General features: G+C 39.4%; 1 protein-coding gene across 1 annotated transcript in view; it reads right to left on the reverse strand.

The window, feature by feature from the left end:
* Positions 1 to 26,846, reverse strand: part of LOC139407782 (spondin-1-like) — a 131,108-nt gene that overhangs the window by 90,938 nt on the left and 13,324 nt on the right. Inside the window, exon 3 of the mRNA XM_071151647.1 lies at positions 25,780 to 25,913. Within this exon, the coding sequence (XP_071007748.1) occupies positions 25,780 to 25,913 (134 nt within the window). The remainder of the gene's footprint in view (positions 1 to 25,779; positions 25,914 to 26,846) is intronic.

The raw sequence follows: 26,846 nt of genomic DNA on the forward strand, positions 1-26,846 counted from the left end.
GGCATTTATACGTGTCACATATTAGTTTGCAAACATTGTAAAAAAGAAAGTACAAAAATATCATTCAGTTAATAAAGCTGCATACAATCATGGTCTCTTTTTTGCTTTCTTGAGTAAGGCAGCTCCAAAAAATGCAGGTTTTTCAGCCTAGCTCAGTTCTTCCTGTTCAAGTGAGCACAGAAAAGAGTCCAAAAATGTGTTGTATGCTGCTGCATACATGACATAATATGCCAGGAAGATATGTATACTTTAGTTAAGAAAGTAATACTAAATGTATGTTGTGAAGCAAGCCGTTAGTTGCCCATGTGCCTCACCTTAATCATTTTGCCTCATAAATTAGCCTACTGTTCTGGCTTGGTGGTGCACATTTAGCCTATAGCCTGTTGTAGAGAAATGTCATCATCAAATATCATGATATCAAATGTCCTAGCTCGCTCATTAATGTCTTAATCGAAATTACGGATTGACTCTTATCAGCTCGTCCTCCCCTTATTCCATAGTTTGTACATCTCAATTGTCAGTAGAGAACACATTTGTTTTAAGCAAGTCAGCCATATCAGCTATGTTTTTTTTTTAAATGCAGTAAATGAAATGAATGAACTGTTTCTCTGCCAGACAAGTCTCCGCCGATAGCCGGGTGAAGCAGTGGTAAGTAATTTATTCCATGGTGCAACAAAAAAAAAACGTTGCTGTTGGGACAGCCCTAACAGTTTGTGCGCACTGTTTGTCACCGTTATAGTGCAATTAATGTCTTGTAACAACCCTGGGTTTATAAGCGCGGAAATCGACTCTGCAGCACGAGCATGCTTTTGCGGCACAGTCGATAGCGTGTCGGACCTCGGGCTCGAAGGTCGAGGGTTCGAGACCTGCTCCCTGCTGTTTCATTACAGTATTGTTTAGTGCTGTGTAGTGGCTTTACTGGCATGCATCTAAAAACATTATTGAGTTTTCCCCACCAAGATTTACATGCTAAAATCACTACTGTGTGAGAGGTGGCAGATCTGTATTTTGGAGTTAGTTGCTACATTTAGCAAATATTTTAGGTTCCTAGCTACCATTGCAACTGAAGTTGTTTTCTTTATGGCTAGCTAGCCTAGATACCTGTATTCCAGTTTGTCTATTTATTCAGTTAGCTCTTTGCCATGTTGTGTTATTTGTTCTAATTAATTGTTGAACCCTATGAAATGAATCTGTATGGACAACTCATGAAGCTGATGCAGTAAAAAGACACTACATCAGATCCTGCTTTCCTGTCAATTCATTTCAGGCTCCAGACAATGTGGGGGCTCATCCGGGATTGCCACAGTGGAGTGAGGAGACAACCAGCCTGCTACAACTTCAGCACAGCGATCAACAGCAGGACAGAACTCGTCTACGTGTAGACCTACGATGTGAGGTTTCAAGTAATTGTCCACAATAGTTTCTGCACATAAGACACTTGTTTGGGAAGAAGAAAAAAATTACCACAATTAAATGAACTGGAAGCTGTGAGCAGTGGCACCTTTAGTTGAAAGGGAGACAGACAAATGACTGTGATGAACTGTTTGAGTATATCAACATACGGTTAAGCTTCTCTGCATTGATGGAAATCAGAGGATCAAGGCTTCTCAATACCGTTTAACTTGAAAGATAATATTGATGCAATGGTTAATGGCGGAGAGAAAACACAAAAGGAGAGACAGTCAAAGGAAATTAAGGAGGTGTCTAGGACCACAGGGTTCCAACCAATAAATTAGCATGTCTTGGGGGTATGATCTTTCATCCTCTAACTTTCTCACTCATTATTATATTTATTTGGGATTACCTGTAATCATGGTAGCATCCATATTAATGTAGAAGTATTTAGAAACATATTTTATTCTTATTTACAATAAAAGTGACTCCAAAACGACACAATACATTATTTACCAAAACTTATATTGGGCACAAAATAATCTGAAACACAAGGAAAGCAAACTGCAAATGCATCCAACAGGTTTGTAGCTATTGGGTTTTGTGGGTTACTAGAGATCATACATCCAGGACTTTTCCAGAATTGCCAAAGCGTTGTATGAACTGCTCCAAAACCACCAAAAACAGGTGACCTGCCACTCCCAGCTGTCAAGAAGAAATCCAAAATGAAACAAACATTCAGACATAGGCCAACTCCCATCAACAGCACTGGTGAACTGGACAGCCGAACATCTACAAACCATAAAGCGGCTCATAGACCTACTCAGCAGCCCACCAATTACCATTTCAGAATTTGAACTTCCATTTGTCCTTCACACAGATGCGTCAGGTGAAGGTTTGGGAGCTGTGTTCTACCAAGAGCAGGAAGGGAAGTTATGAGTGATAGGCTATGGCTCAAGAGCTCTCACCACAGCAGAGAAAGACTATCACTTGCATTCAAGAAAGCATGAGTTTTGGGCTTTAAAATGGGCTGCCTGCGAAAAATTTGGAGAATGTTTTAACCCCCAGGAGTATTTATCCTGTCTTTATTCAGGGTCCTGTGTGAATTTAAGCATGCTCTCTCTAATTCTCTCTTTCTTTCTTTCTTTCTTTCTTTCTCTCTCTCTCTCTCTCTCTCGGAGGACCTGAGCCCTAGGACCATGCCTCAGGACTACCTGGCATGATGACTCCTTGCTGTCCCGAGTCCACCTGGCCGTGCTGCTGCTCCAGTTTCAACTGTTCTGCCTGCGGCTATGGAACCCTGACCTGTCCCAGACCTGCTGTTTTCAACTCTCTAGAGACAGCAGGAGCAGTAGAGATACTCTCAATGATCGGCTATGAGAAGCCAACTGACATTTACTCCTGAGGTGCTGACTTGTTGCACCCTCGACAACCACTCTGATTATTATTATTTGACCATGCTGGTCATTTATGAACATTTGAACATCTTGGCCATGTTCTGTTATAATCTCCACCCGGCACACCCCTCATAGCCTGGTTCCTCTCTAGGTTTCTTCCTAGGTTTTGGCCTTTCTAGGGAGTTTTTCCTAGCCACCGTGCTTCTACACCTGCATTGCTTGCTGTTTGGGGTTTTAGGCTGGGTTTCTGTACAGCACTTTGATATATCAGTTGATGTAAGAAGGGCTAATTAAATACATTTGATTTGATTTGAATAACCCCTTGATTTATGTTATGAGCACTGCTAAACTGAATGCCAATGGGCACAGATGGGCGGGAGAGCTAGCAGAATTTTTATTTAACAAAGTATAGGCCAGGACAAACTAATGCTGATGCAGACACTGTCACAACTGCCTGTGACTCTGGAGGGGCATTTGTAGGTGGTTGACAAGGAATTGTCACAGGAGACAATCTCAGCTATTTGGCAGGGGAGTAGGATGGCAGAGAATGAGTCCTCTTGGCTGGCTTCCTTGAACATCCAGTTCTGTCCCGTTGGAGAAAAGACTGAAATGCTGCTGCAGGCTGTGACCAACAACGAGATCCGGAAAGCTCAAGAGGAAGATGGTGGGGTCTAAAATCAGACTGATGCGGCAAATCCAAGATGGCAGCATGTCAAGTCGTTTGTCTGTGACTAGTACATTTTAACCTACTAATAACCTATTTATATATGGTTGAGTAACTTCCTTGTTGTGTAGTGCAAACTATGTTGTTTTTGCTGGTGTAAAGATCACGGGTCTCTCTCACCTCGGCACTTCATTACTTGAAGTTTACCAAAGTAAATCTATCTCTGGCTGGCCTGAGTTCCTTCTTCATCCGCGGAGTGTCTCGTCCATGAGGCTCCTTTTTGCTCTTTGCCTGGCTGTCAGTGGCAGCTCAACAATTCCCAACCCGTTCTCTCAATCGACCTCAACACCCAATCTACTCACACTCGCAAATACTCACATTCAGACTCATACATACACGCTGTCCCTCTTTCCCTTTACCTTCGTTGGCCTCTATTTTTTACATTTGTCAGAGAAAATTACAATTTTCTTGGTATTGCTTTGTGCACTGACTTTACTGAGAAAACTAACATTGTCGCTGGGTGAAAACATCTGACAATGTGCTCTCCCGTCCATTAGACATTTTGTCTGCAGGAACTCGCTCTTTTTCACTCGGTCCACTCATCCAAGTGCCGATGTATTTGTGGCATGATGTGAACAGTACAAAATTGCGTCACTACCAAAGTCTAATGGTTTTAAATGACTGTTTTGTATTGTCTGGAAACTCACTTGTAGAATTCGCTTGCAGTAGGTCTCTTAAAAAAGAGAAGCCGTGCAAGGTTATTAAAACAGAGGGGCCTAGTTATTCTTCTTTTGTTGATATCAGGCAACGTGCAACCTAACCCTGGCCCTGATGTGCAATGTCTCCAAACCCCCTCTGATTTTAAATCAAGATCTGGTTCTGGTATTTTTCATTTAAATGTACGCTGCCTGTTGTCAAAAATGGATGGGGTTAGGATTTGGGCTAAATCAACTGATGCTGATGTAATTGTGTTTTCTGAAACCTGGCTCAGCAAGTCTGATAAGGATATTTGTATAAGTGGTTACAATGTTTATCGCACTGATCGAATTAAGAAAGGTGGGGGTGTGGCTATATATGTAAAAACTAAATTCCCTGTAAATGTGGCAAAGTCTGAAACTATTTGTAAACAGTTGGAATTTCTTGCATTGAATATTGAGGTTTCAAATGGTTTCTCTATAACTGTGATTGGCTGTTATAGACCCCCTGAGCTCTCGGTGATGCATTTTCTTCTTTGACACACCTTATGTCTAAACTTCTTTACAGTGAAATGATCTTGATTGGTGATCTCAACTGGTATTGGTTAAAGCTGGTGTCTGATGATTTAAAAATGTTTTGTAATTCTATTAATCTTACCCAGTTGATTAACTCACCCACTCGCCCAAATCTTAAATGCCCAGATAAATCTACCCTGATTGATTTGATATTGACAAATGTTCCTGTAATGATTTAAGTGACCATTGTGCTGTTGTTGCTGTTAGAAATACTAAGGTTCCTAAGACAAACCCACGTTTTATTAGTAAGAGAAATTTGAAGTGTTTTAATGAACAGGCTTTCTTTCATGATTGTTTTATTTTGACTGGAGCAAGATTGAGTTTATCCCTGATGTGGAAACTGCCTGGAAATTCTTTCATTATGTTTTTTTCCAAATAGTAAACAAACATGCCCCATTCCGCAGGTTCAGGGTTAAAGGGCGGGATAATCCATGGTTTTCTTCTGAGCTGTCTTGTATTATTCACGACCGTAATCTAGCCTGGGCTAAGGCAAGGAAATCATGTTCTGATGCTGATTGGCTTATTTTTAGGCAATTAAGAAACAAGTGTTCTTTTCTTCTCAGGAAGGCCAAGTCTGAATATTTTATGTCTGCTACCACTGATAACCTGAATGACCCTAGAAAGTTTTGGAAGGCTATTAAGTCTATGTCTGGTAACAGTAATGTTAATTAATTAATGTCATGTGTTTTGAAGGACTCTGTTGCTGTATATGACAAAACTGAAATGCTGAATTGTTTCAATGAGCACTTTGTATCATCTGGTAGGCTGTTTGATTCAGTGTCCTCTGTCTCTGTACAACCCTGTGTGGATGAGCCAGTGAGAGCTGGTCAAACTTTTAGCTTTTTGCCATTCTCAGTGCAGGTGGTACATAAAGCCCTGGAATCCTTAGATCAGAGAAAGCCTGCAGGTCCTGATCTTTTTGATCCCTGCTTTTTAAATCTGGCCGCTGATTTCATAGCTGAACCACTTAAATATCTGTTCAATCTAACCCTGGAATGTAATGAAATTCCAAAAATCTGGAAATCAGCATTTGTCCTACCACTTTTAAAAGGGGGAGATCCAACTCTTTTAAATAATCATAGGCCAATCTCAAAGCTGTCACCCCTGGTGAAAATACTTGAAACCCTTGTGAGTGAACAGCTAAAAGAGTTTTTATTTACTAACTCTATTTTATCAATGTACCAATCGGGCTTCAGGAAGAAGCATAGCACAATTACAGCAGCCATGAAGGTTTTAAATGATAGCACTGAAGCCCTTGACAAAAAACAGCACTGTGTCTCACTTTTTATTGTTCTCTCTAAGGCTTTTTATACAGTTGATCATGCTATACTAAGGTAGAGATTGTCAAGTGTAGGTCTTTCAGAGCATGCAGTTGCATAGTTTGATAACTATCTGTCTGATAGAACTCAGTTTGATGGGCTTATGTCTGTTAAATTGTCTGTCTTTAATGGTGTGCCCCAAGGCTCTGTACTTGTTCCTCTCTTATTCACTATTTATATAAATGATTTAGACAAAAATATCCAAAATGCGCAACTTCATTTTTATACTGATGATACTGTTATTTACTATTGTGCCTCATCTCTTACAAAAGCTTTCCAGAACTTGCAAACTGCTTTTTATACTGTTCAACATACCTTGTGTCAATTGAAGCTTATCCTCAATACTGACAAAACGAAATGAATGGTGTTTTCTAAAGCAAGAAATAGACCTCTGAACCTTTCACCTATTACTTACTACCTGTCAGGGCAAGGAGATTGAGGCTGTAACCTTATATAAATATCTTGGAATTGTAATTGATGACGGCCTCTTTTAAATTGCATATTCAACAACTTACAAAAAAATTGAAGCTGAAATTGGGATTTTATTTTAGGAATAAGGCCTGTTTTTCTTTTGAAGCCAGAAGGAGGCTAGTATCAGCTACATTTATGCCTTTACTAGACTATGGGGATATTTTATATATGAATGCTTCCGCTCAGTGTTTGAGATCAATTGACACCCTTTACCATGGCACTTTGAGATTTATTTTAAACTGCAAAACCCTTATGCACCACTGCACTTTGTATACCAGGGTTGGCTGGCCTTCTCTAGTCACTTGTAGGCTCAGGCACTGGTATACTTTAATTACAAAGCCATTGTTGGTTTACTACCTTTTTATTTGGGCATTTCTATTGTTCAGAAATGTGGTGGGTACTCTCTTCGTTCGCTGGACTTTCTCCTGCTAACTGTTCCAAATGTTCGAACTGAATTTGGGAAAAGGGCTTTTATGTACTCTGCGCCATCGTCTTGGAACGCCTTACCTTTAAACTGGAAGAACTTGTCCCGATTGGTGTTTTTAAATCACTGATGAATGATCTTGAGACTGATAACCTGACCTGTCAATGTTTTTAATTTGCTGTTTTTGATTTTGTTATACTCTTGTGAATTCTATGGTTTTTATTAGATTACTTGTAGTTTTTCATAGTGTTTGTCTGTCATTTTTGTAATGACTTGGGGCTGCCAGGACACTCTTGAAAAATATATTTTAAATCTCAATGAGCCCTTCCTGGTTAAATAAAGGTTTATTAATAATAATAATAATAATAATAATAATAATAAAGATCCCACTATAGGCCCACTGCTCAAGCACCTCAGAGAGAACAATCAACCACTTGGTCAGCAATGGACAAACTAGAGCACTGCTCTGAGAAAATACCTCCATGAATGGAACAAACTGTATCTGGAATGAGGTGTACTGTTCAGGGGAGCAGGTTCAAATAAACAACTGATTCTACCTGAGGGCTACAGATGAACAGTCCTTTTTTTGGCCCTTTATGCAGAGAGAAATTGAGGATTATGTGACCATGAAATTCCAGTTCATCAAACAGAAGACTACCCCCAGAAAGGGCCCCAATGGGCAGTATGAGTATCACCTCCTTGAGAAAAGTACTGGAGGGCATGGGTATATCCTGGCGTAACATAGGTACCTTCTAGCAGTCATAAGGACATAGAGTCAATCGGTGATTGGGGTTTTAGATGATAAAAATATATTTTCCCATACTGTCTCCCAATTTGTCTGTCTGTCAGAAAGTGTCAAATCTTTTTCCCATACAGTGGATAGAATTCATTGTTTTTGTGCTGCTAGAATTAATTGACTGTAGACATAAGAAACAACTTATTGTGAGGATCATCTGTTCGTTAGAAGTTTGACCAATGGGTGTACCGGTAAATCTGGTAATTCTGCTCCACAGAGGACCCCATAGGCTTGAATATATAGGTGGTGTTGAAGGTAAACACAAAATGATGAACCTGGGACATTAAAACACTGCCGAATTTCCTAGAAACTGAGGAGTCCATTCACATTGAATATGTCTTTTAAAGTATAAATAACCTTAGACCAAGAATCGGATATACAGTGCATTCGGAAGGTATTCAGAGCCCTTGACTTTTCCCACATTTTGTTACGTTACCGCCTTATTCTAAAATGTATTAAATACATGTTTGTCCTCATCAATCTACACACAATACCGCATAATGACAGAGCGAAAACAGGTTTTAGCAAATGTATTAAAAATAAAAGCACAGAAATACCTTATTTTCATAAGTACTCAGACCCTTAGCTATGAGACTTGAGATTGAGCTTAGGTGCATCCTGTTTAAATTGATTGTCCTTTAGATGTTACTACAACTTGGTAGACCACCTGTGGTAAATTCAATTGACTGAACATGATTTGGAAAGGCACACACCTGTCTATAGAAGGTCCCACAGTTGACAATGCATGTCAGAGCAAAAACCACGCCATTAGGTCGAAGGAATTGTCCGTAGAGCGCCGAGGCACAGATCTGGGGAAGGATACCAAAACATTTCTGCAGCATTGAAGGTCCCCAAGACCACACTGGCCTCCTTCATTCTTAAATGGAAGAAGTTTGGAACCACCAAGACTCTTCCTAGAGCTGGCTGCCCAGCCAAACTGAGCAATCGGGGGAGAAGGGCCTTGGTCAGGGAGGTGACCAAGAATGCGATGGTCACTCTGACAGAGCTCCAGAGTTCCTCTGTGGCGATGGGAGAACAACCATCTCTGCAGCACTCCACCAACCAGGCCTTTATGGTAGAGTGGCCAGACCGAGGCCACTCCTCAGTAAAAGGCACATGACAGACAACTTGGAATTTGCCAAAAGGCTCCTAAAGGACTCTCAGACCATGAGAAACAACTATTTGGCCTGAATGCCAAGCATCACGTCTGGAGAAAACCTGGCATCATCCCTACGGTGAAGCATGGTGATGGCAGCATCATGCTATGGGGATGTTTTTCAGTGGCAGGGACTGTGAGACTAGTCAGGATCGAGGGAAAACCTTCTCCAGAGCACTCTGGACCTCAGACTCGGGCGAAGGTTCACCTTCCAACAGGACAACGACCCTAAGCACACAGCCAAGACAACGCAGGAGTGGCTTTGGGGCAAGTCTCAATGTCCTTGAGTGGCCCAGCCAGAGCCCGGACTTGAACCTGATCTAACATCTCTGGAGAGACCTAAAAATAGCTGTGCAGCGACAAGTGGTAACTCGTCATTCAGGGCAGTTGGGGTTGCCTGTTTTGCATGTTATTTTGGCATTGAAGACATATCATAGCATGGAATAGCTTGAGAGGATCTACAGAGAAGAATGGGAGAAACTCCCGAAATACAGGTGAGCTAAGCTTGTAGCGTCAAACCCAAGAAGACTTGAGGCTGTTATCACTACCAATGGTGCATCAACAAAGTACTGAGTAAAGGGTCTGAATACTTATGTTATATGTCTGTTTTTTTATTTATAATACATTTACAAAAATGCCTAAAAACCTTTTTTGCTTCGTCATTATGGGCTATTGTGTGTAGATGGATATAAATGTTAGTTTTTTCATCCATTTTAATATAAGGCTGTAACGTAACAAAATGTGGAAAAAAATCAAGGGGTCTGAATACTTTCCGAATGCACTGTAAATGGTTTCTTACATTCTGAGAATTCTTTGTTATGCCATATTGGAGAGTATGAATGCCATTTAAGATTAAAACTCATGTTCCTCTGTAGCTTTCCACACATTTACTCATATGCTGAGTAATAGGTCCAAACAATAATGCAACATTTTTAGGAGTCAATAGAGAAAATCTTCTAATCTAAGCGGATAAATGATTGATTCTTCTATAGTAAGCCAAGGAGCTGACATCTCTGAGTTTAACCAGGTCTTCAGGAAATTCCTTTGGAATGATAGGAGGTAAAATTAGAATTGTGGAACTGCAAGTCCACCTAATGCTTTTGTTCTCTGTAATGTTGCGTATTTAATCTGTGACCCCCCTCCCCGAAATGACCTTCTTTATGAGATAGACTGTTGGCCTTAATTTGACTATAGGAGGAGGCAGTGGTAACATCGAACCTATAAAGTTGATATGAGGAAGGACATTCATTTTAATAATTGAGACACTAGCTTGCAAAGAAGTGGGCATACAAGTCCATCTTGTGTTTTTGGACCCTTTCTTCCTGCACATAGTGTGAATAGAGGGGGATATGGTACAGTGGTCGCTCAACTAAAAGTTTTGAGATTATGCCGCGGGACTTGTGGTTTAGTACGGTACCCTGCGTCACTGCTTCATTGCTCCAGACCACCAGAAGGGGGAGTTAGAGCATGGATTATGCTTTTGGGTCCCAAGGCGTGTTATATAAATATTCATACACATTTAAACACTAACAGGCGCTAACGTGTCTCTAACTGACAATAAATGGGCGACATAAACCAAATAGAAACTGATAATTGTGCTAACTTCAAAATTGAATTTCAATTAACTGAATGATGAGGATTTAGAACAATAGTGTAAGAATTACTTTTCCTCTGTCCTGCACGTGTACACCCGGAAAAACACATTTATATTTTTGTTTCTACTCATCAGTATTACTTCCTAAAACTGTTTTAACGCTAGGGTTTTATTCTAAGAGAAACAAAAATGTTCAATTATATTACATTATATTACATTCTTAAGATATGTGTTGACTGAATATAAGCTAGTGATGTCTGCTAAATAATCAAGTTGATGGAGCAGTCATATAGCCTCGGTACCTAAATAAAGCTGAGTGACTTAATCATTCATGGCTTCGGATTAAAATAACATTCTTTCTGATAGGCTTTAATAAAGAAATGTTTTGGTTATCCTGACCTGGATAACCACGTTATAATAGCCCATTATGGACTATTAGCAGGACAATAGACTCTTGCCAACACCTCACTGTATTTTGATTCTTTGTGCAAGGCAATTGATCAGCATTAAACTTTGTGGATGGGGCCTCCCGAGTGGTGCAGCAGTGCAAACTGCGTTGCTACAGATGCTGGTTCGATACTGGTGCCATCCACGACGGGGAGACCCATGAGGTGATGGTGGGCTTTTGGTTTCTCTCCCTCTAAAAACAGAAATAAATCATTCTTAATAACAATATTTGTATTTACAAATTAGTAAGAGTGTCTCACCCCTTGTTCAAGAATGGCCTTTTTCTTGCTCACATTAGGTTATTTGAAAACAAAATATTCTCCAAAATATCGTTATTTTTTAAACAAAGCGGTTATTATTATTAATTTAGAATTATATAAAAGTCCCTTAGATATTCTCACAGATCAGATTTTCCCTAACGAAAAATGCCCCTTAGAAATTAATTTAGAATCCTTCAATCCTCTAAATCAAATTATTGGCAGAGTCAAGTCATTGAAAAAAATATTTTTATATAGACTGTAGGCCTACCGTAGATGACATGAGTCTCACTGGTGTTGAGTAATGTGCTGTTAAAAGTGGTGTAGGTCTTATTTATTTAAAAACCATATTGAAGTTAGAAGCAATAGGATTTGAAGAAATAGTCTCCCCACTGTGGTCAACTACAGTATTTCAGCACTTTTTTCGTGCTGCTCTGAGACAAGCATGGGGACTGGTCTTGATAAATCAGTGAGATTTTAATTTTCACTGAATCTCAGTTTGGGTATTTCGTCAGACAACAATTAGGGTGTGGAAATGTTATGCTCTTAGTACTGTAGCCTACTCCCGACCCGTCACGTTGTACAGTGCCATATTTTCCTAATGGAAACCCTGAGGGGTTTCTTTTTCGCTTTTCTTGGAATAGAAACACTCAAATAAAAAGCTACATTTCTTAAAATCAATCCCATACACTATGTTCTTACAAAAAAGGTTTTAAATTCTCTAGTACAGCCAATATTGAAGGCTATCAAATGCTTCCCAAAGATGCCCTCTTGTGGTCAAACTAGCACTAACTAGCATTAATGGTAACAATGGCTGACAATTAAATAACGTGCTATAGAATTCTGCAGCAGCCCGCAAGATGTGCTGCAATAAGACGCAACTTTTACAGGAAGAACCATTGTAATACCTAAAGGGTAGTGCCAGTAGATTCACATACATAGTGTGGATCATATGTATAAATCTAGCCCCAATACTAAAATGTTCAAGAACAAGCCATAAATATTCCCACTCTAAGCAGTCAAAGGTCTTTTCTGCATCTAATGATAACACATATGGGGTATCCAGGTTAGAAGCCTCAGCAATCACATGAAACAGGCAGTGCATGTTTTCAGCATATACTGTAAGTAATTTCAAGCCTTATTCATAATACATAATAAATATTTCATATTTTCTTCATATCATTTTCTTCATATCATACTATTTTTACAAGAAAGGTAATATTTTAACCTTTGAGTATGCAGCATTACTAGTTATTGTTAATGGCCCTCATGACAAATAACTACTTTTGGGGGTTACGTAGATTACATTTTCAATTATATTTCACTTTTAATAAACCCTGTTAGGTCAGGATGCATGAGCTTGTTCATAACTTTCTCTAGGCGCATGGTTAGAACTTTGGCATACATCTTCATGTTCTGTTGCGATTAAACTGATTGGCCGATAATTACCACAATCTGCGAGGTCTTTTCCTTTCTTAGGGATTAGGGATATAATAGCTGCACTCATCCCAAAAATTGAGAATGAGTTAAGGAGGTATTCCATCAAAACCAGGCGCTTTCGCTTTCTTCATATTTAAAAGAACAGCTTTCAGCTCACATAAAGTAACAGGTTCCTTCCTGAGAAAGTTTGGGCAACATAAGGTTCTCCAAGGACTGCCGACAAGCAGAAGTATCAAAGCTATGTGAGGAACTGTATAAATCAAAATAATATGGTCTAAAAGTTGCATTTATTTCTGTGGATCAGATATTTATTTCTGATGATCTTGTTTCAGCATGTTTAAGCTACAGTGCCAGTAGCTGGCTAGACCTACTCCCTTGAAAATGTTATATTTGTCGCACCCTCTGCAGAAATGAATTCTGTTCTACATTGCAACAGGTCATTAAGTTCCAGTCGACTTGCTTTTAGCTCAATTTCTCTCTGTTGAATAGTTGTCTTTAAGCAAGTATTCCAGAATTTTACAATTATTTTCAAATTCACTGATCTTCTGAAGTCTTAATTTCTGTAAATTAGAGGAAAAAGGTCTAGTGTTACCTTTTATGAAACCTTTTGCAGTTAACCATACCATCATTTTATTTATTTAACTAGGCAAGTCAGTTGAGAACAAATTCTTATTTATAACGACGGCCTAGCCCGGCCAAATGCTAACCTTGGGCCAATTGTGCGACGCCCTAAGGGACTCCCAATCACGTCCGGTTGTGATACAGCCTGGAATCAAACCAGGGTCTGTAGTGACGCCTCTAGCACAGATGCTGTAGTTTAGACCACTGCGCCACTCTGGAGTAATTGAGTCCTCCACTGAGAGATAATTTATTTCAAAAAAGTATTTTAAATTTAAACAGTTATGTATGTAAAGTATTATTAAATCTCCATCTCAGTCCACGCTTTTCATTGGGAAGATTTGAAAATTGACAAAGAATGGGATTATGATCAGATAGAATGGCCGGTAATGTTTTAATAAATTCCATGTAACATGCAATATCAGTAAATGTTAAAGCATAGTAAATTCTCGAGAAAGTCTTAAATCTAGCAGAAAAGCATGTTGTGCTTAGTTGTGGGATTATGAAATCGCCAACAGTCATTAAGATTAAGATCTTTAAGAAATTGTTTGGAAATTGTTTGGAAGCAGTCACTTGTGATGCGCTATGAGAATGTCCAGATCTATCTAGCTTAGAATCAGGGAAAGGGAAAGGCGGATACCTACAGTAGTCAGTTGACAAACTGAATGTATTCAACTGAAATGTGTTGTCCCGCATTTAACGCAACCCCTCTGAATCAGAGAGGTGCAGGGGGCTGACCAAAAGGTTGCTGGATTAACAAGATAAAAATCTGTCATTCTGCCACTGAGCAAGGCAGTTAACCCACTGTTCCCCAAATCAATAATGGCATCCATGTCAGTTCTAATAATAAGCTTAGAATCAGATAAATTGAGCAAGCTTCTGGTCCAGAAGGGAGAACATTTTTGTCATATGAGTTAGAAGCATAAATAGATACAAATGCTTAACAGAGTGGAACATAACAGAGTGGAACATTCTGTATGAAACTATACAAATCTGTCCTGTTTATAATTTCCACTTTTTTCAATTTTAAGGGGTAAATTGTGTTTATGTAGAATAAGCACCTCTTTAGATTTCAATGTGAAAAATGAAGCAGCTGCAAGTTTGTAGTATTTGTTTTGAAGTCTACAGACATCACCCTTTAAAAGATGTGTCTCTTGCAATAGAGCAATGTCAACTTTGTTCCTATGTAATACGTCAAGACATTTAATTTGCTTATTTAGCTCATTAGGACCCCTCAGATTACAGGAAATCATCACTAAATTGATCTGAATTCCAGTTTGATTGATAAAGGCGGGGGGGTGGGGGGGGGGGGTGTAATTTATGATAGCTATAGAATCACTATTCAGTGGCCAACTAAATAACTGTAAACCAGATATTCCAGGAAAAACTGTAAACATATCCAATGTTGGATAAAATTACATATCAAATTACAAAACCCTTCAGATTGCCATCCCACCCTAATAACCCTACAAAATGTATCAAAGCAATTGAAACAAATAATCCCTCCACTCCCTGACAGGTTAGGACACAACAGTTCTCCCTCTCCCCTCAATGTTAGACCCATGACTGAACGCAGTGGTTTCAACTGCAGTGTCTAAAACCCTCTCCATATCCCTCAATTTCCTAAATATTTTTGCATTAACTGACACAAAGGAGATATGAGAAAGGCAAGAAATGCTCAAATGACTGAACAATTAAGCCTAAATGTAGCACAAACATAGAGATCTAAATAATTCAGTGGTGATGTTGACAGCTGACTTAGCTGACTCTAACTATGCAGTTGTCATAGCAACGTGAAACAAGATAGCTAGCTGCTGGCTAGGTTAGCTAGATAGCAAGCTACCACTAGACAGAGTTAACACAGAAAGTTGTGAATGTAACTTAGTTGTAAAATAAAACTTTTGGTTTGTAGAATCTAGGTTAACTTGCAACAACATGTAAGTTATACTGGACACTACTGAAGAGAATTAGTTAGCTAGCTAACAGTTGTGATGACTTAGCTGCTAACGTTAGCTGTAACATCACTGTCCCAATCACCCAGCTAGCTGGATAGCTAGTACGCTAGCTTGCTGGTGCTATGTTGCTGAAGTTCAAAATGATCACAAGCAATTAGATCAAATGTTCCTCAAACTTTCTTGAAGGTGCGGATAAATTCTCTTGACCAGTTAATTTAATCCATAGGTTCCCCGGTGTTTGCATGGCCCTGTTGTTGAGTCTTCCTCCTCACAACAGGACCAGCGGCGTGGTGCTCACTGCGGTGCTAGTGGTTGTCCTCTCCCAGTGATGCCACAAACACCTCTGCGTCTTGTGCTGTGGTGATTGACAGGTGCTTTCCCCTGTGTGTGGTCCGGTGCGTAGCTGGATAAGAGAGGAATGGCTGGATGTCCCTCAGTCGGAGTTTGCTCTGGACATCGTTGAAGGCTTTGGGGCGTTGGGAGGTGTAGGTGCTGCAGTCAGGGAAAAACCACCTTGAAGGCATGGTGAATGAGCTCTGTTGCTCTGGCTCCTTGTAGAACGGCTTGGTGGTCATTGTACCAGAGGACCTTGAAGATCAGCCTCCTTGGTCTGTTGGTAGCATTACCAGTCCCAGGTCAGTGGGCTCTTTCTATCGCAACCTTGTGAGATATGGATGGGATCCATTTAGAGATCATTCCCTGTAGAAATTCAATGGGATCGTCAGTCTCTTCTCCATATTTTAAATAAATTCATCTTAAATTTGAGCAACCTGAACGGTCCTCCATTTCAGCCATCTTGAGCTGCATCATCTTCAGTTGTGAAGAACAGTTGTTGATTTTCTGTTTGCTTTCCCTAATTCCACCTTGCTGATTGTCCACTTTAGTAGGCAGGTTGTCAACCACTCTCAATGTCAATTGTAAGTGCTTCAACAGCCGCTCAAGTCGCTTGATGTTTTTTTGTTGAGTGGTTCCACCGCCTCAGCTAACACCCATTGTAACATAGCATCAAAAGAGTTCTGTTGCTTGGCTAACGCCTCAGAAATGTAGCCAGCTTCTTTTGACACTTAACTATAGGCAAAGAACTCAGAGAAGTGCCATGTTTCTTTCCTCCTTGGGTCATTGGCATTGTTAGTCAGTCTTTGGTAAATTTTTTAAGAGTTAATTATATAAATAATGTGTTTAAAATATGGGGGAAAAAAAGAGAAATTGGGTTTGCGGAGCTCTGGTGATTAGAGCGACCATAATGCCTGTTGGTCATGTGACCCCTCTTAAAAGATCTTTAATGACTATATTCCAATTTTTTTTTTTTACATGTTTTAACCACTCCTATATAAATGGTAGATTATCGGAAACACAACAAGAAGGTCTGATTTCATAATTACTGAAACAGGATCCAAGTGGTATATATAAAGATCCAGTCCATTTAAAAATAATTTAGGTATTTTACACTTCAGTGTTGTGATGCAAAAATTGTAGCTAAACACTTGACGCATAGAATTAAATAGGTTTTGTCAGATATTACTCATCCTTATCAGAACGTTTTTTTTTACATGGACGATACATTGGAGATAATATTAGACAAGTACTGGAAACAATATAACACTATGAAATATCGGGGAAACCAGTTCTGGTTTTCATAGCCGACTTTGAAAAGGTACATGTCCAGGCCCGTCTGAAGTTTGCTAGAGAGCATTTGGATGATCCAGAAGAAGATTGGGAGAATGTCATATGGTCAGATGAAACCAAAATATAACTTTTTGGTAAAAACTCAACTCGTCATGTTTGGAGGACAAAGAATGCTGAGTTGCATCCAAAGAACACCATACCTACTGTGAAGCATGGGGGTGGAAACATCATGCTTTGGGGGTGTTTTTCTGCAAAGGGACCAGGACGACTGATCCATGTAAAGGAAAGAATGAATGGGGCCATGTATCGTGAGATTTTGAGTGAAAACCTCCTTCCATCAGCAAGGGCATTGAAGATGAAACGTGGCTAGGTCTTTCAGCATGACAATGATCCCAAACACACCGCCCGGGAAACGAAGGAGTGGCTTCGTAAGAAGCATTTCAAGGTCCTGGAGTGGCCTAGCCAGTCTCCAGATCTCAACCCCATAGAAAATCTTTGGAGGGAGTTGAAAGTCAGTGTTGCCTAGCAACAGCCCCAAAACATCACTGATCTAGAAGAGATCTGCATGGAAGAATGGGCCAAAATACCAGCAACAGTGTGTGAAAACCTTCTGAAGACTTACAGAAAACGTTTGACCTCTGTCATTGCCAACAAAGGGTATATAACAAAGTATTGAGATAAACTTTTGAAATTGACCAAATACTTATTTTCCACCATAATTTGTAAATTAATTCATTAAAAATCCTACAATGTGATTTTCTGGATTTTTTTCTCATTTTGTCTGTCATAGTTGAAGTGCACCTATGATGAAAATTACAGGCCTCTCTCATCTTTTTAAGTGGGAGAACTTGCACAATTGGTGGCTGACTAAATACTTTTTTTATATGTATATGTATGAATGTTTATGTATGCATATGGATATATATATATATATATTTACCAAAAAAAATCTATGGGGGATTTGAAATGATACAGACAATTACATTGACGGACGCAACAATCTATCTGCAATAGTAAAGCTGATCCACCGCCTAAAAAAAAAAATGACAACTGGTTATCGGGAGAAATTTGAATGCCATTCTGGACATGCGGGACAAAAATCTGTCTAACAAGCTTCTCAGTAATGATCAATTAGCAGATATTGCAACTATTGAATCTGAATCAGGTGAATTACTATCATAACCAACATTAATTAACCAAAGATTCTCCCATTTCTATAATGAATTGTACACCTCTCTTATTGTATATCCACACCAAGACAGATTTTGTCTTTTTTTTTAAGATATAAAAACTGAGGAAGCCAGCTTACTGGAAGCCTACATCAACTTGCTGGGAGCCCACATTGGATAACATGAATAAAAGGAAAATCACCAGTATTTCTTCTGAGGTCTATTTAAAAATATGGAACCAATTAAGTCCACTGTTACTTGAAATGATTAGCAGAGCCGTTCACAAAAGGGTTCATTTGGAAAGGATGTAAATACAGCGGTAATTTACATTTGTAAAAAAAAAAGTTAAGGACGCCATCCAGTGCTCTCACTATTGCCCTCTACCTTTGATAAATACAGATATTAAACAATTCTGTTGTCCCGTCTCGAAAAGTACTTACCCAAATTTGTACATCTGGACCAAAGCGTGTCTGTTAAAAAAATTATTATCCTCAGATAACCTCTATCGTTTATTACAGATCTAACATTCTTCATCAGAAACTAAAGCTCATTGGGCAATGATATATCTCGACGCAGAAAAAGCTTTTGATATACTAAAATGGTCATATCTTTGGTCAGTTTTTAAACATATGGGACTTGGCTTCAATTTTTGTAATATTATTAAAATACTATATGCTAATGCCTCAGCCATAGTAATAACATGCATTACCTGCTCTGTTCCATTTAGAATAGAAGTAGCAGGCAAGGTGATCCCATCTCAACTCTGCAATTTGTATTGTCTATGGAGCCCCTGGCCACGGCAATTCGACAACGTAAAGAAATTACACCAATAGCTCTGTTCTACAGATGACATTATCTAATTACACGCCGACAATATCTAACTTTATCTAGATGATGTAGCTCAATCCCTCCCAAAGGCTCTGAAGGTCATTGACAAATTCAGCTCCATCTCAAATTACAAAATTGCCAGAAACATTAATTTAATTTTACGGCTGCACATTCACAGTTTGGCGCGACACAACCATTAGACCGGATGACATGTTTCTGCGCATAAGCTATGCTAGCTAACATCATGATATCGCCTACAAGTGTGACCAGGGATTTTATTGGAGAATCAATTTTTACATACAGTGCCTTATGAAAGTATTCAGACCCCTAGACTTGAGATATTTTGTTACGTTACAGCCTTATTCTAAAATTGATAAATGTTTTTTCCCCCTAATCAATCTATAAACAATACCACATAATTTATCATAAAAAGATGAAATATCACATTTACATAAGTATTCAGACCCTTTGGCAGCGACTACAGTCTTCTTAGGTATGACGCTTGAAACCAAGATTGAACTCTTTGGCCTGAATGCCAAGCGACACGTCTGGAGAAAACGTCGCAACATCAAACCCTCTGGGTTTCCGCTAGGATGGAACAGACAATATGGCGCTGTACAACGTGACGCTCATAAATTCAGACCATTGTCAGATTGTACATTCAGACCGTTTCGCTCTCGGAGGGCACACTGGACGTTCGGGCCGAGGAGTAAGGTTGATTTGAGCGGTCTGGCCTTATAACGACAGTCAAGCATCCAAGCTAATGTTGGCTAGCTTGCTAGCTACTTCCAGACACAAATGAGACCACTCTGACCATTTTACTTGCCCTAGCTGAGCTGGTAAGGCAGTTTTTGTGTTAACCAGAGCGTTGGTGACTGTAAATGTGGTACTGGAAACAATTTAATTGCGCTTTTTTCCCGACGTTTATTGACACCGGTCATATTCAACAGGTGTTGAGCGGTCGTAAATGGATTATTCTGCGCTCTGGTACACTCAGACGAGAGTGCTCTGAAATCCGTGTTGATAGTAGGCTGGATACGTGAAATTCTAAACAACGTTCTTTTTTGATAAAAACTAGTTCATTTCATCCAAGTAGTTCATTGCATTTTTCACCCTGCCAGCTCCTATTGAGCACTGTGGCACCAAATCACCTTCCGAACGTTCTATTCCCAGCTATTTGTTCAACGTCACAATGCCTGCTTCGCTATTGTTGGCAATGAGACCTGCTTACGTTGTTTTATAGTTAAAATGTAAACAACAACAACAACAAATATTGGAACTCTGCGGTCTTCCCATCGTTTCCTATGGGGGAAACATAGGCATATCTGTCTATTTTGCCAAATATCTCGCAATGTGTATATTTAGATTTTTTTCAAGTCAGACGCCATTTTAATCGTGAGAATCTCCTCTTTCTAATTGTGAGCCTGGGAAGCTAGCTCGGTTGTCATCAAATGCTAACCCCAAAATACTTTTTGTCCCTGGAACGCTGAGCTCCCCCCATTGTTTCCTACGGAGATGCATGCTGGTCTATTTCGCCAAATATCTCACTGTGAATATTTTGGTTATTTTTCAAGTCGGGCACCATTTTAAATCAGGAGAATCTCCTCTTTGTAATTATGTAAGTCTGGGCAACGAGCTCCTTTGTCATCGATCGCTAGACCAGAAAAAGTCAGAAGTCAGAAGCAAGCTACCCTTTGGTCATTAGGGCAAATCTGGTCTGTGATAGGTTTTTTTTTCACACCTAGCTCGGCTATTAGACTATTCTTTGGTAGGTTGAATAGTCTATTGTTCAGCAATTAGCCCCCCTCCCCAACTTGCAACAAATTGTTGTTGTTCCCATCTTGTTCCTTTCCCTCTTCCATGGTCTCTCTCTATTCATCGGTCTCTCGTCTGCAGGTATGTTTTGATGTGAGAGAGGAAGCCAGTCCTGTCATCGCCACCTCACCCACTCTTAAGGTAACCTTCGGGCCAACTGGGGGCCCAATGCTGGTTAGGAGACACCGCAATTGTGATGAACTGAGAGAATATTAGTGTAGCAGTGTAATTCATTAATTCATTAAGCTGTTCTTATCTTTTGTTCCTTTCTGTCTTCTACACCTATCTCCCCACCTCGTCTTTCTTCCTCGTTTTATAATGCACACACCAGATTGAACTTGTATTATATAATATTACAATTATCATAATTATAATGCATGTATTATGTATTTATAACACCTGGATAATGAACTTCTTTCAATAAAGCGTTTCACATTCTCCACTGGTTGAAATTAAGTATCTCATTGAAATACTATCCTGTGTCCTCAGATTAATGCAGAAGGGAGTTAGATATGCATCATTTATTTAATGCATATATGAATTACAAATCATGTTTCTAGTCTACTGCATAGTTACAATGTGTAATCATTGATGTCCCAGGAGCAGGAGTGGTAAACACTGTTGAAATTATTAATTGTAATACATACATGCAGACAGCATCATTCAAATAATGGAGTTTGATATGACTGAAAATAATGTATCAGAGATTCATACCTGAACTGGACCTTTATTTACCAAGGAAGAGTACATGATCAGTGAATTAATGTATATTCAATGTACAGTGTACAATTTGAGAATCTCATGCATGGTAATAACTACAGTACATGTACAGTTGAAGTCGGAAGTGTACATGCACCTTAGCCAAAAATATTTAAACTCGGTTTTTCACAATTCCTGACATTTAATCCTAGCAAAAATTCCCTGTTTTAGGTCAGATAGGATCACCAGTTTATTGAATGTGAAATGTCAGAATAATAGTAGAGTGAAGATTTATTTCAGCTTTTATTTCTTTCATCACACTCCCAGTGGGTCAGAAGTTAACATACACTCAATTAGTATTTGGTAGCATTGCCTTTAAATTGTTTAACTTGTGTCAAACGTTTCGGGTAGCCTTCCACAAGCTTCCCACAATAAGTTGGGTGAATTTTGGCCCATTCCTCCTGACAGAGCTGGTGTAACTGAGTCAAGTTTGTAGGCCTCCTTGCTTGCACATGGTTTTTCAGTTCTGCCCACACAATTTCTATAGGATTGAGGTCAGGGCTTTCTGGCCACTCCAATACCTTGACTTTGTTGTCCTTAAGCCATTTTTCCACAACTCAGGTAAGAAGTTTTACGTTGTAGTTATTATAGGAATTATAGGACTATTTCCCTCTATACCATTTGTATTTCATTAACCTTTGACAATTGGATGTTCTTATAGGCACTTTAGTATTGCCAGTGTAACAGTATAGCTTCTGTCCCTCTAGTTAGCGCGCGCTAACTAGCTAGCCATTTCACTTCGGTTACACCAGCCTCATCTCGGGAGTTGATAGGCTTGAAGTCATAAACAGCGCAATGCTTGACGCACAATGAAGAGCTGCTGGCAAAACGCATGAAAGTGCTGTTTGAATGAATGTTTACGCGCCTGATCCTGCCTACCACCGCTCAGTCAGATACTTGTATGCTCAGTCAGATTATATGCAACGCAGGACACGCTAGATAATATCTAGTAATATCATCAACCATGTGTAGTTAACTAGTGATTATGATTGATTGTTTTTATAAGATAAGTTTAATGCTAGCTAGCAACTTACCTTGGCTTACTGCATTCGCGTAACAGGCAGTCTCCTTTTGGAGTGCATTGAGAGAGGCAGGTCGTTATTGTGTTGGACTAGTTAACTGTAAGATTGGATCCCCCGAGCTGACAAGGTGAAAATCTGCCGTTCTGCCAATGAACGAGGCAGTTCCTAGGCCGTCATTGAAAATAAGACTGTGTTCTTAACTGACTTGCCTAATTAAATAAAGGTATAAAAAAATATATTTAAAAAATAATAAAATTGTAATACCGATTGTTATTTAAACTTGAAATCGGCCCTAATTAAATCGGCCATTCCGATTAATCGGTCGACCTCTACTACCTTGTCACAACACAACTGATTGGAATTTCTTTCCTTAATACATTCGAGCCACAAATTCAGGCACACCTGTTAATTGAAATACATTCATGAAGTTGGTTGAGAGAATGCCAAGAGTGTGCAAAGCTGTCCTCAAGGCAAAGGGTGGCACTTTGAAGAATCTCAAATATAAAATATATTTTGATTTGTTTAACATTTTTTGTTACTACATGATTCCATATGTTTTATTTCATAGTGTTGATGTCTTCACTATTATTCTACAATGTAGAAACTAGGCAAAATAAAGAAAAACCCTAGAATGAGTAGGTGTGTCCAAACTTCTGACTGGTACTGTAAATATTAGATTGAGCCATGTCGGAGTGGCATTGTCTAAAATATGGTGGAATAGAATACAGTATATAGATATGAGGTGAGTAAAGCAGTATGTAAACATGATTAAAGTGACTAGTGTTCCATTATTAAAGTGGCCAGTGATTCCAAGTCTATGTATATAGGACAGCAGCCTCTAAGGTGCAGGGTTTGCGTAACCGCGTGGAAGCCATCCTCTGGTGAGCCCTGCAGTTGCGGCCGGTGCAGTTCCCGTACCAGGCGATGATACAGCCCGACAGCATTGATAGTTACAATGTTTTTTGGTCTGAACGAAAATCTAAGGGTGGTGGTGTTGCTATTAACATAAAGACGTTTTCAGCGATCATTCTGACTTCTTCTACCAAACCCAAGCAATATGAATATCTGTCTTTCAACATAAATCCCTGCGCATCCTTGAATCGTGTTGTCTCCTGTTGTTATTGACCCTCATCTGCTATTGATGGCTCCTGGACTGTATTTTTTGATTACACTCACAGAATGTCAAATCTCAATTTGTGCTTATGGGTGACCTGAACCTAGATTGGTTGACATCCAACTCTGATAAACTCCGATTGTTCACAATGCAACAAGGTTGAATGCAAAGTGTCCTCTAAAATGGTCTTTGATTGATCTTATTTCAAACAACACTCCACATTGTTTTAATGCTTCTGGTGTTTTGCAAACTATATAAGTTATCACTGTACTACTGTCTATGTAAGGGATGGTTCCTAAACTACCTCCACATATCATCAAACTGCAGTTTGATACTCAAGAGTTTTTTTTTTAATTGCCTGGAATTGAGTTGAATTCATCCCCGATGTTGAATTAGCCTTTTCTTATTTCCATAAACTATTCCAGGATGTATGCAACAAACATTCTCTAATAACTATCAGCCCATATCTAAATTGCCTGTCCTGGCAAAGGTATTTGAGTCCCTTGTCAATAAGCAGCTTAAGGCCTACCTTAAGGCCTACAGCACTGTCAAAACACACTTTGAGGGTTTTGAATGATAGGCATTGTGACCTGGATCAGAAGCTGCATTGTGTGTCTGTATTCATAGACTTGTCAAAGGCATTTGACACTGTGGACCATACTGTCTTGCTGCAGAGATTGAAGTGTATTGGGATTACTGGTCATGCTCTGTAGTGATTTGTAAACTACATGTCAAATCGAATCCAGTGTGTGATGGTTGTAAGTCGGACACCATAGAGTTCTCTATTCTATTCTCTATTCAAGTTGCAGCAGTTTGACTTTGGCTTTTGAAAAAGCTCAAACAGTGTTTAGCACTCAACAGAATCTGTATGACTTGAAGGTTCTTCTGAATTCCTTAAAAACAAAATGCATAGTATTTTCCCATCCTAAACACTCTGAAAACCATGTAATTACTACCTTGGAAGGCCATTCTATAGAACAAGTGAAGACGTACAAATATCTGGAAGTTTGGGTAGATGATAAGTTGCGCTTCACCACCCATGTAAAGAGCCTTGTCAGGAAACTCAAGATGCGTATTGGGTTTTATTACTGGCATAAAGCTCGTTTTTTCTTTGCCGCCAGAAAAGAGTTGATTCGTCAAACGTCTTTCTGTGTTGGACTACGGTGATACTATGTATGTGCAAGCCTCAAGCTCTACACTGAAGGCTCTTGACTCTGTATCATGCAGCCCCTCGTTTGGTCACCAATCTGAGATGTCTAACTCACCATTGTGATCTCTACAGGGTTGTCGGGTGGACATCACTAGCAACACGCAGACATGTAGTTGTCTCTAGTTTGTCACCTGATGTCACTAGTTTGCGTTGCCATATGTAAGGAAGCATGTTGTTGAACTTCAAACACACCACACACATGCCTCCACACACACACACTTTGTTTGCTGTTGTATTTGTGCTGTTGACAGTGTCATATGTCTGTGTTGTCCGTTTTGTCTTACAATGTTTTTTTTTTTATTTATTTTTTTTATCCCAGCCCCCATCCCCACAAGAGGCATTCTGCCTCTTGCCAGACTGTCATTGTAAATAATAATTTGTTCTTATTTTAGAAGAAATTGTGAATTGTGCTAAGGTGCCAATATATTTGACCACATCTGTATCAATATTGAGAAATAGTAATCTGAAACAAAAATGTTAGCATATTTGACCACATCTGTATCAATATTGAGAAACAGTATTCTGAAACAAATAATTGTTAGCATTAACAGGTCTTGTCCCATCTTGATTACTGTCCGGTAATATGGTCAAGTGAAGCAAAGAAAGACTTGGCAAAGCTGTAGCTGGCTCAAAACAGAGCATTGCTCCTTGCACATACAGAACTTACATCAACAACATGCATGCCAGTCTTTCCTGGATGATGGTTGACGAGAAACTAAATGCTTCTCTTCTAGATTTAAATAAGAAATATTACTGAGGGGACACTCAAACACATTAAATACACACACACACACACACACACACACACACACACACACACACACACACACACACACACACACACACACACACACACACACACACAGTGTTTTTGTGACTTGTTTTGTGCTTTTTGTGGAACTCAGAAAGAATTGCCTGCTGCTTCTGCAAAAGCAAACAAATAAATGAACAAATCCCAGTAACAGTGGTTAATGGTAGTGGTAGTAGTGTAATAACTGTTGTAATAGTATCAGTATTTTCTTAAAAGGTACCGACTTGAGGATGACACAGCCGCTGCCAGAAGGTGGTGCTGTCCAGAACACTTGGATCCGGGTCCTCCTGCGGGGGGTGCTCTCCGTCACAGCCGGGGGACAGTTGGTCATGAACTGGGTGTCCTCCTCATCTATGATCTAGGGAACACAGGAAACCAGTCAGAATTACAACACTTCTCACCAAAATCCCTTTATGGACAAAAAGCAAAAGAATAAACCATTTTAAAAAACTCCCCCCCCCCCCCCCCCCCACACACACAGTTATAGATGCAAAAAAAAGTCATTTGAGTCAATAACATTTTCCATTTTCAAAAATAGATCACGAATCTTTGAGAAATGTATTTTAATTTTCACCCATGGTGCTCTGCTCACTACGTCTGTGCCGATAAAGTTGAATGTTTTAATTATCACAACTCAGACTTGTGATTCATTTTCATTATTGATCTATGCTATAATTCAGGGCTCCTTGTAATAAACCAATGGTTTAGTGTTTTAGACAGGCTGTAATTTGTATTCTGTTGTCAACTCGCTGCTGCGTCACACTCCACTACGCCCTCATACCAGGATCAATAGTGTATTTCACAGTCACACGTGGCTGAATGTTTTCATATGGAATCCTTTTCAGATGCCAACACTGGCATTACACGTACTGTAATAATCTGTTTTGTGTAGTTTGATATGTGAACAACTTCTCTTAAAACTGATGAAAACTCAGATGTCTTCAGTTCAAAATGATAGATAACTGTAACGGCCATTGTTGGTGGAAGGTGAGGACCAATGCGCAGCGGGGTAAGTGTTCATATTTTTAATAACGTAATGAACACTGAACAAAAACAAATAAAACAACAAACGAACAGTCCTGTATGGTGCTGAAAAAACACTGAACAGAAAATAATCACCCACAACTCAAGGGTGAAAACAGGCTACCTAAGTATGGTTCTCAATCAGGGACAACGATTGACAGCTGCCTCTGATTGAGAACCATACCAGGCCAAACACAGAAATCCCAAATCATAGAAAAAAGAACATAGACTGCCCACCCCAACTCACGCCCTGACCATACTAAAACAA

This window comes from Oncorhynchus clarkii, chromosome 1 (genome assembly GCF_045791955.1).
Source record: "Oncorhynchus clarkii lewisi isolate Uvic-CL-2024 chromosome 1, UVic_Ocla_1.0, whole genome shotgun sequence".
Lineage (NCBI taxonomy): Eukaryota > Metazoa > Chordata > Actinopteri > Salmoniformes > Salmonidae > Oncorhynchus > Oncorhynchus clarkii.